This window comes from Lucilia sericata, unplaced genomic scaffold (assembly GCF_015586225.1).
Source record: "Lucilia sericata isolate MDLA Ls3-8-SP2 unplaced genomic scaffold, ASM1558622v1 Contig001371F_arrow, whole genome shotgun sequence".
Classification (NCBI taxonomy): Eukaryota; Metazoa; Arthropoda; class Insecta; order Diptera; family Calliphoridae; genus Lucilia; species Lucilia sericata.
Window position 1 is genome coordinate 32501 of NW_023995313.1, and position 19265 is coordinate 51765.

Genomic DNA, 19265 nt, shown 5'->3' on the forward strand with positions numbered 1-19265 from the left:
AGCGAGAGGCAGCGGGAGCGAGGAGGGAGGAGCTGACGAGCGAGCGAGCAGCTGAGCGATCTAGAGGGAGTCTAGGGCGAGCGAGCGAGCGAGCGAGCGAGCGAGCAGGGCAGGAGCCGACTGGCGACGAGCGAGCGAGCGAGCGAGCGAGCGAGCACAGCTAGCGAGGAGCAGCGAGCGAGCGAGCGGCGAGCGACGCGAGCGAGCGAGCAGCAGAGCGAGCGAGGGCTAGCGAGCGACGAGCGACCAGCGAGCGAGCGAGCAGCTAGCGAGCGACCGAGCGAGCGAGCGAGCGATGCGGAGAGCGACGAGCGATCGAGCACGAGCGAGCAGCGTAGCGAGGAGCATCTAGCGACTATCGACCTACTATCTTTCTATCTATCGATCTATTATCTATCTCATCTATCTATCTATCTACTAGCTATCGAGCTATCTTCTATCTATCGATCTATCTATCTATCTATCTATCTACTATCTATCTATCTATTATCTATTCTATCTATCTATCTATCTATCTATCTATCTATCTATCTATCTATCATCTATCTATCTATCTATCTATCTATCTATCTATCTATCTTTATCATCTAGCTAAGCCACTAAATATGTTGGAATCCCAAAAGTCTGCTGAATGTCGTGTTTGCTGCGTCATTTTAGTTCGATGATTTCCATAAAACTAATTTTTATTAAAAATTTCAATAACAACAATTTCAAAACTTTCAGATTTTAAATCCTTTTAAACAGCTTGCAATATTTCTGTTAACACTTTATAGGCTTCAATTCCCATTATTTTTGTTTTTAATTCCAATTTTCATCATCTCTCCTCGCAATTTGATTATCACTATTGAAAAAGGTTTCATATTTGAAAATTGGTTGGTGTGGTTACTGTAAAAGTTGTTGTGTAGGGGAGTATATATGAAGTCGTTTATATATATGATAAAAAGTCTGGCAGTACTGTTGACTGTTTCCGAAAACTCTGTTAGCTAAACCGAAAGTCGGACTCCTTGACCTTCCAAGTGGATTCTTTTACCTCTAAAATGCTACGGACAAACATTGTACATTATTATGCATCTAGTCAATATTTGGAAATTTCGGATTCCATTTCGGAAAAATGGAATCTATTAATTTTTTATTGTTGATTACCCTTCGAAGTGGGTGAGAATAGTAATCATCCACGAAATGCCGGGCATTTTTATTCTTTATGAGTTTATGTAAATTATCATTTTTAGGTTTTTGTGAACATTTTTGGGTTGGATTATCTGTTTTGAAATTCAAGGATATTATTTGTTTAAAATGTTTGTTTACATGTGTGTCTAGGTAAAGTCGAAGGACTTTCATAATAATATAATAATTAATTTAAAAATATGAAACTTAATAAGTTATAATATACATAAATAAGCACACTATGTTAGTAATGTTTACTAATTACCCTTAAATATGATAACTGTATGTTTTTAGAAACAAACTTAAATATAGAAAAATCATGATACAATATTGCGCATTTTCGAAACTAACAAAACTTATCAAATACTATATTCACAGAAATACATACTTTTGAGGGACTACGAACAATATTCCAATGTATTACAAACAAATCAATGCACTGTCCATCTTTTTAGATGGTATAAAAACACAAACATATTTCAAAAAACCAAAGCAATTACATTTCCGGTGAATGCAATTGCTATTTTGTAAAAACCACTATGAATCAAAAATCATAAAAATTTTAAAACATAAGTCTATTTACATTACTCTATTTATTTTGACCTAGTACGACGACAAGCTAGCAAACAGTCAGTCTCTGCCTTTCGAGTCTATCAGCCAGTTGACCTTTGTTGAAGGTTTCATCCGGTTATATACCCTCAGATTCTCACAACACATCAAAACAACATCTTTTGTAAAAACATCCATCCATCAACCTCATGACATACATTTTCAACACAAATACTAGATGCCACCATAGTCAACCACTTCCACAATGACAATGAACATATTTTTGTATCTTTTTTGGGGTGAATGAAGTACTATAGTGCAGCGCCTGTTTCTTTAATTCACACGTTGAGATCTTGAGCATTTGTTGTTTGTTTGTGTTCTATCAAGGTTATTAAGGTAAATACTTATAGTGGGAATTTATTCAAGCAGGTTTATTTTTTTAAATAAGTTATACAATATTTGTTTTTAAATCTCTGCTCAAAATTCAAAATACTTCAAACAATGTCAAATAACTTGTTAGAAAAGTTTGTTTTTGTTATTTTTAATTCAAAACATTTCTGAAGTCCAGGGGCATCCTTTCAAATTTATTCTTTTTAATTATAGCAAAAAGTGTTTTTTGTAGCTTTAAAAAAAAAAAAACAGAACTCAGTTTATTCTAATTTTTTCAGTATAATATTGGTTTTAAATTCTCCCATGACTTTCGGATTTATTGTCCTAACAACAATAGTTTTAAGCATTCTATTGTTTTATGCATAAAAACACAGCTGGCATCTACAAATGCACCCAACAAGCACTGGAGGTTAGATAGCTAGATAGATAGATAGATAGATAGATAGATAGATAGATAGATAGATAGATAGATAGATAGATAGATAGATAGATAGATAGATAGATAGATAGATAGATAGATAGATAGATAGATAGATAGATAGATAGATAGATAGATAGATAAGATAGATAGATAGATAGATAGATAGATAGATAGATAGATAGATAGATAGATAGATAGATAGATAGATAGATAGATAGATAGATAGATAGATAGATAGATAGATAGATAGATAGATAGATAGATAGATAGATAGATAGATAGATAGATAGATAGATAGATAGATAGATAGATAGATAGATAGATAGATAGATAGATAGATAGATAGATAGATAGATAGATAGATAGATAGATAGATAGATAGATAGATAGATAGATAGATAGATAGATAGATAGATAGATAGATAGATAGATAGATAGATAGTAGATAGATAGATAGATAGATAGATAGATAGATAGATAGATAGATAGATAGATAGATAGATAGATAGATAGATAGATAGATAGATAGATAGATAGATAGAGGGAGATAGTTAAATTTAAGAAAAGATTTGAGTTTTTTTTAAACGTGTGTATTTCTGTTTGTTGGGTTATATCTATCTGCATATGTATGTAAGACAAACACTCACTATAATCTTCTTAAGCATTTTTACTGCGAGTATTTATTTACAAAAAATGATTTTCATTTCTTTTTTTTTTTTGTGTTTTACTTAGAGTATCTTTTTTAAGCTTCTTGATATTTTTTTGCCCACTTTTTGGTAAACGATCTTAGTTAGATTTTGGGTAAGGAAACATGATAAAAGGAATAATAAATTGTGATACACTTGGTTGGATTCTTTTTTATTGGATATTGAATGTGTTATGAGATTGAATTTTAAATTTTAATGCTTAATTTAATTAAGACAATAAGCAATTGATTTCTGTGTTCAATAAAATTCTAATAGAAATTGACAATGAATTGGTATTGTAGTCTAGTCTATAGTCTAGTCTATAGTCTATAGTCTAGTCTATAGTCTAGTCTATAGTCTAGTCTATAGTCTAGTCTAGTCTAGTCTAGTCTAGTCTATAGTCTAGTCTATAGTCTAGTCTATAGTCTAGTCTATAGTCTAGTCTAGTCTATAGTCTAGTCTATAGTCTAGTCTATAGTCTAGTCTATAGTCTAGTCTATAGTCTAGTCTATAGTCTAGTCTATAGTCTAGTCTATAGTCTAGTCTATAGTCTAGTCTAGTAGTCTAGTCTATAGTCTAGTCTATAGTCTCGTCTATAGTCTAGTCTATAGTCTAGTCTATAGTCTAGTCTATAAGTCTAGTCTTTATAGTCTAGTCTATAGTCTAGTCTATAGTCTAGTCTATAGTCTAGTCTATAGTCTAGTCTATAGTCTAGTCTATAGTCTAGTCTATAGTCTAGTCTATAGTCTAGTCTATAGGTCTAGTCTATAGTCTAGTCTATAGTCTAGTCTATAGTCTAGTCTATAGTCTATAGTCTAGTCTATAGTCTAGTCTATAGTCTAGTCTATAGTCTAGTCTATAGTCTAGTCTATAGTCTAGTCTATAGTCTAGTCTATAGTCTAGTCTATAGTCCAGTCTATAGTCTAGTCTATAGTCTAGTCTATAGTCTAGTCTATAGTCTAGTCTATAGTCCAGTCTATAGTCTAGTCTATAGTCTAGTCTATAGTCTAGTCTATAGTCTAGTCTATAGTCTAGTCTATAGTCCAGTCTATAGTCTAGTCTATAGTCTAGTCTATAGTCTAGTCTATAGTCTAGTCTATAGTCTAGTCTATAGTCTAGTCTATAGTCTAGTCTATAGTCTGGTCTATAGTCTAGTCTATAGTCTAGTCTATAGTCTAGTCTATAGTCTAGTCTATAGTCTAGTCTATAGTCTAGTCTATAGTCTAGTCTATAGTCTAGTCTATAGTCTAGTCTATAGTTTAGTCTATAGTCTAGTCTATAGTCTAGTCTATAGTCTAGTCTATAGTCTAGTCTATAGTCTAGTCTATAGTCTAGTCTATAGTCTAGTCTATAGTCTAGTCTATAGTCTAGTCTATAGTCTAGTCTATAGTCTAGTCTATAGTCTAGTCTATAGTCTAGTCTATAGTCTAGTCTATAGTCTAGTCTATAGTCTAGTCTATAGTCTAGTCTATAGTCTAGTCTATAGTCTAGTCTATAGTCTAGTCTATAGTCTAGTCTATAGTCTAGTCTATAGTCTAGTCTATAGTCTAGTCTATAGTCTAGTCTATAGTCTAGTCTATAGTCTAGTCTATAGTCTAGTCTATAGTCTAGTCTATAGTCTAGTCTATAGTCTAGTCTATAGTCTAGTCTATAGTCTAGTCTATAGTCTAGTCTATAGTCTAGTCTATAGTCTAGTCTATAGTCTAGTCTATAGTCTAGTCTATAGTCTAGTCTATAGTCTAGTCTATAGTCTAGTCTATAGTCTAGTCTATAGTCTAGTCTATAGTCTAGTCTATAGTCTAGTCTATAGTCTAGTCTATAGTCTAGTCTATAGTCTAGTCTATAGTCTAGTCTATAGTCTAGTCTATAGTCTAGTATCTAGTCTAGTCTATAGTCTAGTCTATAGTCTAGTCTATAGTCTAGTCTATAGTAGTCTATAGTTAGTCTATAGTCTAGTCTATAGTTAGTCTATAGTCTAGTCTATAGTCTAGTCTATAGTCTAGTCTATAGTCTAGTCTATAGTCTAGTCTATAGTCTAGTCTATAGTCTAGTCTGGTCTTTAATATAGTCTGTAGTCAAGTTATAGTCTAGTCTATAATCTAGTGTATACTTCATCCTATATTCTAGTCTATAGTCTAGTCTAGTCTTAGTCTAGTCTGTAGTCAAGTTTATAGTCAAGTCTTTTAGTCTAGTTATAGTCTAGGGTATAGTTTAGTCTATAGTCTATTGTATAGTTTAGTCTATGGTCTAAGTTATAACCTAGTGTAGTTTCTAGGTTATTACTCTTTTTTGTCATTTTGTTAAAAAAACAAATAAAGCACTTAAAAATTTTTCATTGCAGAACACTTGGCGTATGATTAATATATATTTCTTTATAAATAATCATACGTCTTCGTTGCCCACAACAAGTATAAACTTTTGAATGTATGTATGTACATTAATTTGTACATTCATTGTGATTTTTGCAATTTCATTAACACTGCATACAATTCACACATAAAATGTTACGGAAAAAAGCAGAAAGGAAAACACAAATATGAAAGGAAGCAAAAAGAAAGAAAACAAAACACTTACAGGAACTTGCATTTAAAATCATTTATATTTTCTTAAACAGTTTAAGGTTTAACAATATCCATTTATGTACAATTGTTTGCTTTTTATTATTGTTTTCTATTTTTTTTTTTGTCTCTTGTTTAAGGCCTTTCTTGACATAATGCAATAAGAACAAATAAACGAGAATTGTAACAATAAAAACTTGTTAACCTAGTTTTTCTTTATAAATATATTTTCTTTTTTTATTCTTAAGAAATTGATATTATTGTTGTATTTGTGTCTACATAAATGTGGTTGTGTTAATAAAAGTATGCTCTTTATATGAAAGATATTAATTGTGCTTTACCTTAGACATATAAGGATATTGAAGGGCAAAGCTTACATGCCACGCCCCTTTCTATGCCTTTTTATCGAAAACAACGGTTATGAGAATTTGTGTAACAAAACAAGACAAAAAACGGTATAATTTGGTAAATTATGTTAATTAGTTTTGAACGTTAATGCTGCTTGCAAACTAACCAGAGTTCCGATTTTTTATTGACTAATTTCATGGTTTATATAATCATGCTAGCACCCTTAATTCCCACATAAGCCTCCTTTAATTCAGGTTTCATTCTCACTCATCATTGCATGTTTTTCATTCGTATTTAATACATGAAGCAAAAACAACAATTATAAAATAGAAACGTCACAAGGTAACTTGACAACAACAAATGCAGCAAAAAACACTACACTACGGTAGTAATTTATTTATACATATTGTTGTACAAAAACAAATTACAACAAAAACATATTAAAAACAAGAAGAAATAAATGCATTCAGGCGCGAGTGCAGTGCCCTCATCATAATTACAAGGACATTGTCGTCGCCATTATTATCCTGGTGTAGTGTTTATAGTGAGTACTTGTTTGTGTCAGTGTTTGCATTGTTGTGGAATTTTTTATCACATTACTTGCATGTGTATGTTTTTTTTTTTTTTTTTTTTCATTTGATACTCAGTTTTAAACTTTTGATTGATGTTTTCATGTGATAAGTTGACCTAGACAGATTGCACTTTTGAAAAATATGAGATATTTTGTTATGATATGTTTGTTAAGTCGAAGTATAAGACATTTACATAAAGATATTAATCGTTTATTTTAGGTTTATTACGCTCATTTTTAGCAAACTAAATTCCTACAATAAACCGTCTACAACTTTATTAAGCATTTACGAATATGTGAGTTAATCTGTTCCAAAATTGGTTCTAGTACAGTTCTAGTTTAGTTCTAGTTCAGTTCTAGTTCAGTTCTTGTTCAGTTCTAGTTCAGTTCTAGTTCAGTTCTAGTTCAGTTCTAGTTCAGTTCTAGTTCAGTTCTAGTTCAGTTAGTTCAGTTCTTGTTCAGTTCTAGTTCAGTTCTAGTTCAGTTCTAGTTCAGTTCTAGTTCAGTTCTAGTTCAGTTCTAGTTCAGTTCTAGTTCAGTTCTAGTTCAGTTCTAGTTCAGTTCTAGTTCAGTTCTAGTTCAGTTCTAGTTCAGTTCTAGTTCAGTTCTAGTTCAGTTCTAGTTCAGTTCTAGTTCAGTTCTAGTTCAGTTCTAGTTCAGTTCTAGTTCAGTTCTAGTTCAGTTCTAGTTCAGTTCTAGTTCAGTTCTAGTTCAGTTCTAGTTCAGTTCTAGTTCAGTTCTAGTTCAGTTCTAGTTCAGTTCTAGTTCAGTTCTAGTTCAGTTCTAGTTCAGTTCTAGTTCAGTTCTAGTTCAGTTCTAGTTCAGTTCTAGTTCAGTTCTAGTTCAGTTCTAGTTCAGTTCTAGTTCAGTTCTAGTTCAGTTCTAGTTCAGTTCTAGTTCAGTTCTAGTTCAGTTCTAGTTCAGTTCTAGTTCAGTTCTAGTTCAGTTCTAGTTCAGTTCTAGTTCAGTTCTAGTTCAGTTCTAGTTCAGTTCTAGTTCAGTTCTAGTTCAGTTCTAGTTCAGTTCTAGTTCAGTTCTAGTTCAGTTCTAGTTCAGTTCTAGTTCAGTTCTAGTTCAGTTCTAGTTCAGTTCTAGTTCAGTTCTAGTTCAGTTCTAGTTCAGTTCTAGTTCAGTTCTAGTTCAGTTCTAGTTCAGTTCTAGTTCAGTTCTAGTTCAGTTCTAGTTCAGTTCTAGTTCAGTTCTAGTTCAGTTCTAGTTCAGTTCTAGTTCAGTTCTAGTTCAGTTCTAGTTCAGTTCTAGTTCAGTTCTAGTTCAGTTCTAGTTCAGTTCTAGTTCAGTTCTAGTTCAGTTCTAGTTCAGTTCTAGTTCAGTTCTAGTTCAGTTCTAGTTCAGTTCTAGTTCAGTTCTAGTTCAGTTCTAGTTCAGTTCTAGTTCAGTTCTAGTTCAGTTCTAGTTCAGTTCTAGTTCAGTTCTAGTTCAGTTCTAGTTCAGTTCTAGTTCAGTTCTAGTTCAGTTCTAGTTCAGTTCTAGTTCAGTTCTAGTTCAGTTCTAGTTCAGTTCTAGTTCAGTTCTAGTTCAGTTCTAGTTCAGTTCTAGTTCAGTTCTAGTTCAGTTCTAGTTCAGTTCTAGTTCAGTTCTAGTTCAGTTCTAGTTCATTTCTAGTTCAGTTCTAGTTCAGTTCTAGTTCAGTTCTAGTTCAGTTCTAGTTCAGTTCTAGTTCAGTTCTAGTTCAGTTCTAGTTCAGTTCTAGTTCAGTTCTAGTTCAGTTCTAGTTCAGTTCTAGTTCAGTTCTAGTTCAGTTCTAGTTCAGTTCTAGTTCAGTTCTAGTTCAGTTCTAGTTCAGTTCTAGTTCAGTTCTAGTTCAGTTCTAGTTCAGTTCTAGTTCAGTTCTAGTTCAGTTCTTCAGTTCTAGTTCAGTTCTAGTTTCAGTTCTAGTTAAGTTCTAGTCAGTTCTAGTTCAGTACAGTTCAGTGCTAGTTAAGTTTCTAATTCAGTTCTTCTCAGTTCTAGCTCAGTATTCATTCAGTTCTAGTCAGTTCTAATTCGTGATATTCATATCAGTTGTTCTAATTAAGATCTAATTGTTATTAATAATAAATATATTACCTTGAGTTTTGATTCCTATTAAGAGCAGCAATAGAACGTGTTGTTGTCTTAGAACCTCAGAATGTTTACACATTATTTTTGAAGTTTTATTTTTATAATTCAATTTTATTATAGAATTTATAAAACAAAACACTAATTTTTATTATACAAATAATTCAAAAAACCACACACTTTTAATTTTTTTTATTTATAAAATATATATTTTTTGTTTTATTTTTAAATATGCAAATATTTATTTAGAGAATATACTACATACATGCATATATACATATGTATGTATACACGTTTATAGGTATTTAGTATTATAACTTTTATTAAATGTTTACCGGATCTTTATTAATAAATATATGAAACCATGTCCATAATGATTAGTATTATGAATTTTTAAACAAAAAAGATAAAACACAAAATGAATATTTAACATATGCATGATATATTATAAATTGCGCGCAATAAATAATTATTTGATTTATAAACAACAACAAAAATTTTTGATAGAATTGTATGAAATTTTAAAATTTAAAAGAAAAATATAAATAAAACTATAACATAAGAAAAGGTGAAATAATTTTTAAACGCTTGTTAATTTATGTCGATTTAAACGTCAGACAAATTAAATTAGTATTTAGATAATTAAAAATTTAATTATATTAGTAATTAAAAATTCGAAATTTGTTTTAATACGAAAACTTTATCATTCAGTAAGATGCATAATAGAAGGAAAATTTTTTGAATACTGAATTTTTATTAATTTTGCCATTAGCTCCGTAATTTATGAAACGATTTTTTAATGTCAAAATTCCCGAAAGCATGTATAATAAAAAACTATAATGATTTGGATTCCAAAATTGTTTGAGGTCTTCAGAAAAAAGATTTTAGTACACATACGAACATACAGAATATAGGATCGGATAGAAAGAAGTATTGAAGGTTTGGATTCCAAAGATTTGGATTCTTCTTTCGAAATCAATTATACCGAAAAAAACGGATTCCTGACTTGAATTTTCCAGAAATATTTATAATTTTTAACACTAAAATATGCTATATCCGAAATCCTGAATTTTTCCTCAATATGAGGACTTGGTCTATTTATATGAACGGTTTAATTTAAAATTTCCCAAAGATTTAACTCGAGTTTAACTCAAAATCTCAAACTTTTCAGAAAATGTATAAACGTTAAAATTTTTTTTACTACACAATTAACATAATAAACCTTAAGTTAAAAAAAAAAAAAAAATTATAAAAAAACGGCAAATAGAACACACACGCGACTTTTTAGTTCAGTGTAACGTTAATTTTTAAAGTGTTAATTATTCAACATATATTTAGTTAGTAGTGGTTTTTGTTTGTGTTGTAGTATATGCATATAATTTTCTATATAGTATAATTTTTTTAAACCGTTGGGGTGTTTGACCTATAACTGTATTTAATGGCAATTTTCACGTTCACACACGAACACAAACTTAATAATACATATACATACAAACATACATATGTATGTATGTACATTTAAGAAATGCGGTCAAATTGCAGTTTTCAAGTATACTTAAATTCTTTTTTTTCTAACACTTGAACACTTTTTTTAATTTTTCTATTCTCTAAAAACTTTTAAAATTTCTTTTTATTACAATAAATAGTATAATTTTCTTTATTATATAAAATCAAATTTAAAAAAAACCTTGAACAGTTGTAATTTTATTAATTTTCAATTTCTTATTGTATTTTTTTTAATTTGTCTTAATATTTTATACACATGGTAAGAGTGTGTTGTGTGTTTAGCAATAGTTTTTTCCCGGTTTTAAATTTTTATTCCGTTATTTTCGTGCGTCTTCCTGAACAGAGTAATTGCACTAAACTAAACGTTGTGCGCTGCTGCTCCATCAAATTATTCCTTGGGCCAACATAAATTTAAAATGAAATACCGTTATTTACTCCCTCTCTTTATTTACACACACATACACAAATTTTCGGTTTCAGACAAAGGCTAAAAAACTGCAATGTATATAGGGGTCATCCAAAAACGAGAAGATTTTTGTTCGAAATCTAACTTTCAGGACTCATTCATTATAACGCAATAGAATGAACTACAACTGAACTACACTGAACTAGAACTGACTAGAATGAACTAAACTGAACTAGAACTGAACTAGAACGAACTAGAACTGAACTAGAACTGAACTAGAACTGAACTAGAACTGAACTAGAACTGAACTAGAACTGAACTAGAACTGAACTAGAACTGAACTAGAACTGAACTAGAACTGAACTAGAACTGAAACTAGAACTGAACTAGAACTGAACGAGAACTGAACTAGAAACTGAACTACTGAAATAGAACTGAATAGAACTGAACTAGAACTGAACTAGAACTGAACTAGAACTGAACTAGAACTGAACTAGAACGAAACTGAGAACTAGAACTATGCTGAAACTGAACTGAACTGCTGAACTAGCTGAACTAGAACTGAACTATGCTGAACTAGAACTGAACTAGAACTGAACTAGAACTGAACTAGAACTGAACTAGAACTGAACTAGAACTGAACTAGAACTGAACTAGAACTGAACTAGAACTGAACTAGAACTGAACTAGAATGAACTAGAACTGACTAGAACGGAACTAGAACTGAACTAGAACTGAACTAGAACTGAACTAGAACTGAACTAGAACTGAACTAGAACTGAACTAGAACTGAACTGAACTGAACTAGAACTGAACTAGAACTGAACTAGAACTGAACTAGAACTGAACTAGAACTGAACTAGAACTGAACTAGAACTGAACTAGAACTGAACTAGAACTGAACTAGAACTGAACTAGAACTGAACTAGAACTGAACTAGAACTGAACTAGAAACTGAACTAGAACTGAACTAGAAACTGAACTAGAACTGAACTAGAACTGAACTAGAACTGAACTAGAACTGAACTAGAAACTGAAAGAACTAGAACTGAACTAGAACTGAACTAGAACTGAACTAGAACTGAACTAGAACTGAACTAGAACTGAACTAGAACTGACAGAACTGAACTAGAACTGAACTAACTGAACTAGAACTGAACTAGAACTGAACTGAAATGAACTGAACTGAACTAGAACTGAACTAGACTGAACTAGAACTGAACTAGAACTGAACTAGAACTGAACTAGAAACTGAACTAGAACTGAACTAGAACTGAACTAGAACTGAACTAGAACTGAACTAGACTGAACTAGAACTGAACTAGAACTGAACTAGAACTGAACTAAACTGAACTGGAACTGAACTAGAACTGAACTAGAACTGAACTAGAACTGAACTAGAACTGAACTAGAACTGAACTAGAACTGAACTAGAACTGAACTAGAACTGAACTAGGAACTGAACTAGAACTGAACTAGAACTGAACTAGAACTGAACTAGAACTGAACTAGAACTGAACTAGAACTGAACTAGAACTGAACTAGAACTGAACTAGAACTGAACTAGAACTGAACTAGAACTGAACTAGAACTGAACTAGAACTGAACTAGAACTGAACTAGAACTGAACTAGAACTGAACTAGAACTGAACTAGAACTGAACTCGAACTGAACTAGAACTGAACTAGAACTGAACTAGAACTGAACTAGAACTGAACTAGAACTGAACTAAAACTGAACTAGAACTGAACTAGAAATGAACTAGAACTAAACTAGAGCTGAACTAGAACTGAACTAGAACTGAACTAGAACTGAACTAGAACTGAACTAGAACTGAACTAGAACTGAACTAGAACTGAACTAGACTGAACTAGAACGAACTAGAACTGAACTAGAACTGAACCTGAGAACTGAACTAGAACTGAACTAGAACTGAACTAGAACTGAACTAGAACTGAACTAGAACTAACTGAACTACTAGAACTGAACTAGAACTGAACTAGAACTGAACTAGAAACTGAACTGATAGAACTGAACTAGAACTGAACTAGAACTGAACTAGAACTGAACTAGAACGGACTAGAACTGAACTAGAACTGAACTAGAAACTAGACACTAGAACTGAACTAGAAGAACTAGAACTAGAACCGAACTAGAGCGAACTAGAACTGAACTAGAACTGAACTAGAAATGAACTAGAACTGAAACTAGAACTGAACTAGAACTGAACTAGAACTGAACTAGAACTGAACTAGAACTAAACTAGAACTGAACTAGAACTGAACTAGAACTGAACTAGAACTGAACTAGAACTGAACTAGAACTGAACTACTGTAATAGAACTGAACTAGAACTGAACTAGAACTAAACTAGAACTAAACTAGAACTGAACTAGAACTGAACTAGAAGCTGAACTAGAACTGAACTAGAACTGAACTAGAAATGAACTAGAACTGAACTAGAACTGAACTAGAACTGAACTAGAAATGAACTAGAACTGAACTAGAACTGAACTAGAACTGAACTAGAACTGAACTAGAACTGAACTAGAACTAAACTAGAACTGAACTAGAACTGAACTAGAACTGTAATAGAACTGAACTAGAACTGAAACTAGAACTGAACTGAACTAGAACTAGAACTAAACTAGAACTAAACTAGAACTGAACTAGAACTGAACTAGAACTGAACTAGAACTGAACTAGAACTGAACTAGAACTGAACTAAACTAGAATTGAACTCGAAAGTATCCATCAAAATTAAAAAATTTCTTCAAATATGGGGTTTACCCCTAATCTTCAATACATATTTATATTGAGTGCATTTTTTACACTATAAAACTAGCGAGAAAATCCTTCGTCTTCATTCAAAAGAGAGTTAACAAAATACCTTAAATGAGAGAGAAAGTTTAGTGTAATTTATAGTAGTTGTATTTCGAATAATATATGCATTTTCCTATCTGAATCACGTGTATTTTATTAATGAAAATCTTTTTTACTCGATGTTGTTGTTGGTTTTTGCTATTACTTTATAAAGTGTAAAATGTTTTTTTTTTTTGTTTACGTTTTATCGGATTGTATTTTTTCGGATAAATCATTGTAGTAAAATTAAAATTATTGTGAGTGATTTTGTTGTAACAGAATTTTACTCAAAACATTTTTGGAGTGAATTTTTTATAGAGTAGAGAAAAGGTTAATGACCTTAAATGTTTAGAAGTGTATGTTTGGGTATGTGTTGAAAGGGTACAACTTGCATTTATATGTAAAAGTGCAAGTGTTAAGGGATTTTTGTAGTGCATATTATGTAAATAATATTTTTATTCGGAATTATATTGGATTTGAAGTTTTCAATCATTAATTATTTTACTTTAAAATTAAGTGTTTTTTTGTAAATGGGAAAATATTTATATTTACTTTAACTAAATAAATCAGAAATGAATGATTAAAATTAGATTTTTGAAATGAAAAAGTTTATGTGATTTTAAAATATCACAGTATTATAATATTGCAGAACATACTTGTTTTAAATACATATTTCCTAAGAAAATTTGAATACCCGCCAATCGTATTTGCTCATAATGCGGTAAGAAAGGCCAAACCAGTGTCCCTTCTTAAACTATTTCGAAATTAATATATTTGTACAAGTATCCCAATAAAATTGGGAAATTCCGATTTTAAATTTATTTATTTTGCATTACCAAACTAATATTTGCACAATATACGTACGTGAGACAAGTGCTACAACAGGTAAAATTTTCAATACCTAAAAGGAAAATCCAATTTTAGGCACAGGTGAATCTACCTGTTATACCTGTCAGTGAGCAAAGAAATTCCGTATATAAGAAGGGAAATTTACAAACTCAACATCAGTTTACATTGGTAATCTTTGTAGTCACTACTTAAAAATTTCCAAATTTTAAAAGCGGTTTCATCTCAATTTTTAACTAAACCCAACTACCACAACATGGCCACTGTACAACAATTTTTAGACAATTCTTTTAAACAATAAATCTCAATCGAATTTGGAACAAGCTGCCAACGCTCCCTCCAATATTATACCCTATATGCTGTTTGTGTATCGCGAAGAATTGCGCCGTCTTAACAAGAATGCTCATTCAATGAAACTTTCGAAAAGTAAATTACATTTAACTCAAGAATTGGTCTCCTATTCGGTAGATCGTATTACGGAATACGATATGCAAGAGCTGATGAATATTAACCGCCAAATTTCGTTACACGTAAATTGAAGAGTCACATGGATCATATGAAACAATGCAAAAATACCGCTCAATGCAGGCTCAGGTGGTAAATAGAAGCTAAGAATTGGATGGACGATTATGATCGTGAAAGATTTTTGTGTAAACGTAGCAGGATGTTTAACATCATTAAGTAATTTTAGTATTGTTATTTTGTATTAAGATGATGTAGTATATTAGCATAGAAATAAATAAATTTTAGTGATAAAATATTAAAAATTTCGTGATTTTTTTCTTGTATGGACATATCATGACAGCATTGTCTGATCGAAACTATGTATAAGTGGATCTGATGATCTTGAAATACATAAGTCCTTAAATAGCAAAATTCCTTTTTGTAGCACAATTCCGCTTGCTTTAACGTTATATGAGCGATCATTAAGTAGAGGTTTCCAATGGAATTTATTGACCCTAAAATGAGCTAGAACTTAACTTGACTAGAGCTACATAGAACTCAATAAAAACTAAAATTTTCGTTATTTTTTTCTTTTATGGACGTATCATGACAGCTTTGTCTGATCGAAACTATGTATAAGTGGATCTGATGATCTTGAAATACATATGTTCTTAAATAGCAAAATTCCTTTTTGTAGCACAATTCCGCTTGCTTTAACGTTATATGAGCGATCATTAAATAGAGGTTTCAAATGAAATTTATTGACCCTAAAGTGAGCTAGAACTGAACTTGACTAGAGCTACATAGCACTCAATAAAAACTAAACTAGAACAGAACAATAACTGAACCGGAACTGGTCTAGAACTAAACTATACAATAACTGAACTAGAACTCTACTAGAAATGAACTAGAACTAAACTGGAACAGAACTTGAACTAAACTAAAACTGGTCTAGAATGAACTAGAACTGAACAAAAACTGAACTAGAACTGCTTTAGAACTAAACTTGAACTGAACTAAAGCTGAACTGGAACTGTTCTAGAACTGAACTAGAACTGAACTAGAACTGAACTAGAACTGAACTAGAACTGAACTAGACTGACTAGAACTGAACTAGAACTGAACTAGAACTGAACTAGAACTGAACTAGAACTGAACTAGAACTGAACTAGAACTGAACTAGAACTGAACTAGAAGAAACTGAACTAGAACTGAACTAGAACTGAACTAGAACTGAACTAGAACTAACTAGAACTGAACTAGAATGAACTAGAACTGAACTAGAACTGAACTAGAACTGAACTAGAACTGAACTAGAACTGAACTATAACTGAACTAGAACTGAACTAGAACTGAACTAGAACTGAACTAGAACTGAACTAGAACTGAACTAGAACTGAACTAGAACTGAACTAGAACTGACTAGAACTGAACTAGAACTGAACTAGAACTGAACTAGAACTGAACTAGAACTGAACTAGAACTGAACTAAAGCTGAACTGGAAAGTTCTAGATCTGAACTAGAACTGAACTAGAACTGAACTAGAACTGAACTGAAAAACTAGAACTGAACTAGAACTGAACTAGAAACTGAACTAGAACTGAACTAGAACTGAACTAGAACTGAACTAGAACTGAACTAGAACTGACTAGAACTGAACTAGAACTGAACTAGAACTGAACTGAACTGAACTAGAACTGAACTAGAACTGAACTAGAACTGAACTAGAACTGAACTAGAACTGAACTAGAACTGAACTAGAACTGAACTAGAACTGAACTAGAACTGAACTAGAACTGAACTAGAACTGAACTAGAACTGAACTAGAACTGAACTAGAACTGAACTAGAACTGAACTAGAACTGAACTAGAACTGAACTAGAACTGAACTAGAACTGAACTAGAACTGAACTAGAACTGAACTAGAACTGAACTAGAACTGAACTAGAACTGAACTAGAACTGAACTAGAACTGAACTAGAACGAACTAGAACTGAACTATAACTGAACTAGAACTGAACTAGAACTGACTAGAACTGAACTAGAACTGAACTAGAACTGAACTAGAACTGAACTAGAACTGAACTAGAACTGAACTAGACTGAACTAGAACTGAACTAGAACTGAACTAGAACTGAACTAGAACTGAACTAGAACTGAACTAGAACTGAACTAGAACTGAACTAGAACTGAACTGACTAGAACTGAACTAGAACTGAACTAGAAGCTGAACTAGAACTGAACTAGAACTGAACTAGAACTGAACTAGAACTGAACTAGAACTGAACTAGACGAACTGAACTAGAACTGAACTAGAACTGAACTAGAACTGAACTAGAACTGAACTAGAACTGAACTAGAACGAACTAGAACTGAACTAGAACTGACTAGAACTGAACTAGAACTGAACTAAACTGACTAGAACTGAACTAGAACTGAACTAGAACTGAACTAGACTGAACTATAACTGACTAGAACTGAACTAGAACTGAACTAGAACTGAACTAGAACTGAACTAGAACTGAACTAGAACTGAACTAGAACTGAACTAGAACTGAACTAGAACTGAACTAGAACTGAACTAGAACTGAACTAGAACTGAACTAGAACTGAACTAGAACTGACTAGAACTGAACTAGAACTGAACTACTGAACTAGAACTGAACTAGAACTGAACTAGAACTGAACTAGAACTGAACTAGAACTGAACTAGAACTGAACTAGAACTGAACTAGAACTGAACTAGAAGAACTGAACTAGAACTGAACTAGAACTGAACTAGAACTGAACTAGAACTGAACCAGAACTGAACTAGAACTGAACTAGAACTGAACCAGAACTGAACTAGAACTGAACTAGAACTTTACTCAAATAACTAGGGATAGCCTATGTGATATGTTAAATAACCAGGAAAGAAGAGCTTCCTCAAAAGCAGATTTGTAAGGCATACTGCTACCACATCTCTTGAAAGATTACATGATTTTTTATAAAGGATTCCTCGCTTAGAGGCTCTGCATATGGAATCCAAATACTTATTCACACCTTCGAAATTAACCTGATTTCTTCGAATAGCTATACCAGCTATAGTTTAAGGTTGTATTGCTGGGAGTATTTAGAAAAGATTTGAATAATGTTGTATATCAAAATATTTAAAAACGTTTATAGACTCGTTTGAACAACGCTCATTGGTCCTATATACTTCGAACAAAGTGGAAACTACTGCGATCAACTATTTAAACTTTACGAGGATCGTAGCTTCTTAAGTAGCTGGGTATAACCAGATAACTAGATGTTTTACCATGTGCTTGTTCTAAAAGGAAGGTTACAAAGAAAAAGTTAGATAGCCCCAAGTCCAAAAGAGTTAATATGTAAGGAAACTTTTCGCTTAAATTTTTTGTATACTCTCTAGATTATTTGGAACGGTAAAGTGAAGGGAGCACTAAAGTGACGTCTGAAGAAAGACGGGTTATACTAGCAAATTTGTTTTAAGTTAATGAATTTCCCAATAAAAAAAAGGTTTACATATCTTGTTAATTTTACTTATTCTTACATTTATTTATCTATAATATCATCTTAATAAACTAGTTAACAACACTAAAAATACTTATTAATGATGTTAAACATCCAGAGCTAAAATTAAAATATTTCATATTCCTTTATAAAGTTCATCCAATCCAGTTAAAACTCAAATTCTAGCCAACACCTGAGCCTGCAATGATCGATATCTTTGCATTTGTTTCATATGATCCATGCGATTCTTCAGTTGACGTGTAAAATTGATTTCACGATTAATGTTCATCAACTCCTGCATATCGTATTCCGTTATACGATCCACCGAATACGATACCAATTCCTGGGTCAAATGTAATTTACTTTTCGAAAGTTTTAAAGAGTGTGAATGCTTGTTGAGACGACGCAATTCTTCACGATACACAAACAGCATATAGGGTATAATGTTGGTGGAGGAGTTGGCTGTTTGTTCCATATTAGTTTGGGATTGATTGTTGAAGGAATTGTCTAAATATTGTTGCATTGTGGCCATGTTAATGATTTAAGAGTTTGCAAATATATAGTTAAGTATTGACTATTGAGATTAACACAGTAAACTGATGCTTGACTTTAGAAATTTTCCGCTATTTATACAGGATTTTACTTTTCGCCTAGCGCCAGGTAGGTAAACAGATATGCTGGGGGTTTTTTAAGGTAATTTCGTAATTTTTTAAAATTGTACCTGTTAAATGTTAAAGCATTTTCTGGGCGTAGATTATTGTGCAAAAGTGAGTGTTGAACTTTACTATAGGTAATAATTAATGTGAATTTGGGTAGAATATTTTATGGTAGTAGGTTTTAAGTATTCCGTAAGTTTATGGAATTAAAAGTATGGGTTTAAACGTATGCGCTTAGGAATTTGAGATTAACTACACAAGAACATCTTGACTTTGAAAATTCTTTATAA

The 19265-nt window shown here is 31.9% G+C and overlaps 2 protein-coding genes across 3 annotated transcripts in view; both read right to left on the minus strand.

The window, feature by feature from the left end:
• LOC119611137 (transient receptor potential-gamma protein) overlaps positions 1-8784 on the minus strand; it is a 27564-nt gene extending 18780 nt beyond the window's left edge. For both annotated transcript variants that reach the window (XM_037966616.1, XM_037966617.1), the window contains exon 1: positions 8755-8784. The gene's annotated coding sequence lies outside the window, so the exon portion shown is untranslated. The remainder of the gene's footprint in view (positions 1-8754) is intronic.
• Positions 8785-18469: 9685 nt separating this feature from the next.
• Positions 18470-18851, minus strand: LOC119611138. The gene has a single exon (XM_037966618.1). It carries the CDS (start codon positions 18849-18851, stop codon positions 18495-18497), a length of 357 nt encoding a protein of 118 aa, XP_037822546.1. The 3' UTR covers positions 18470-18494.
• Positions 18852-19265: the final 414 nt, after the last annotated feature.

Bases quoted from the DNA above. Each gene is read 5' to 3' on its own strand.
- LOC119611138 (XM_037966618.1), bottom strand. From the start codon at position 18,851: ATGGCCACAATGCAACAATATTTAGACAATTCCTTCAACAATCAATCC.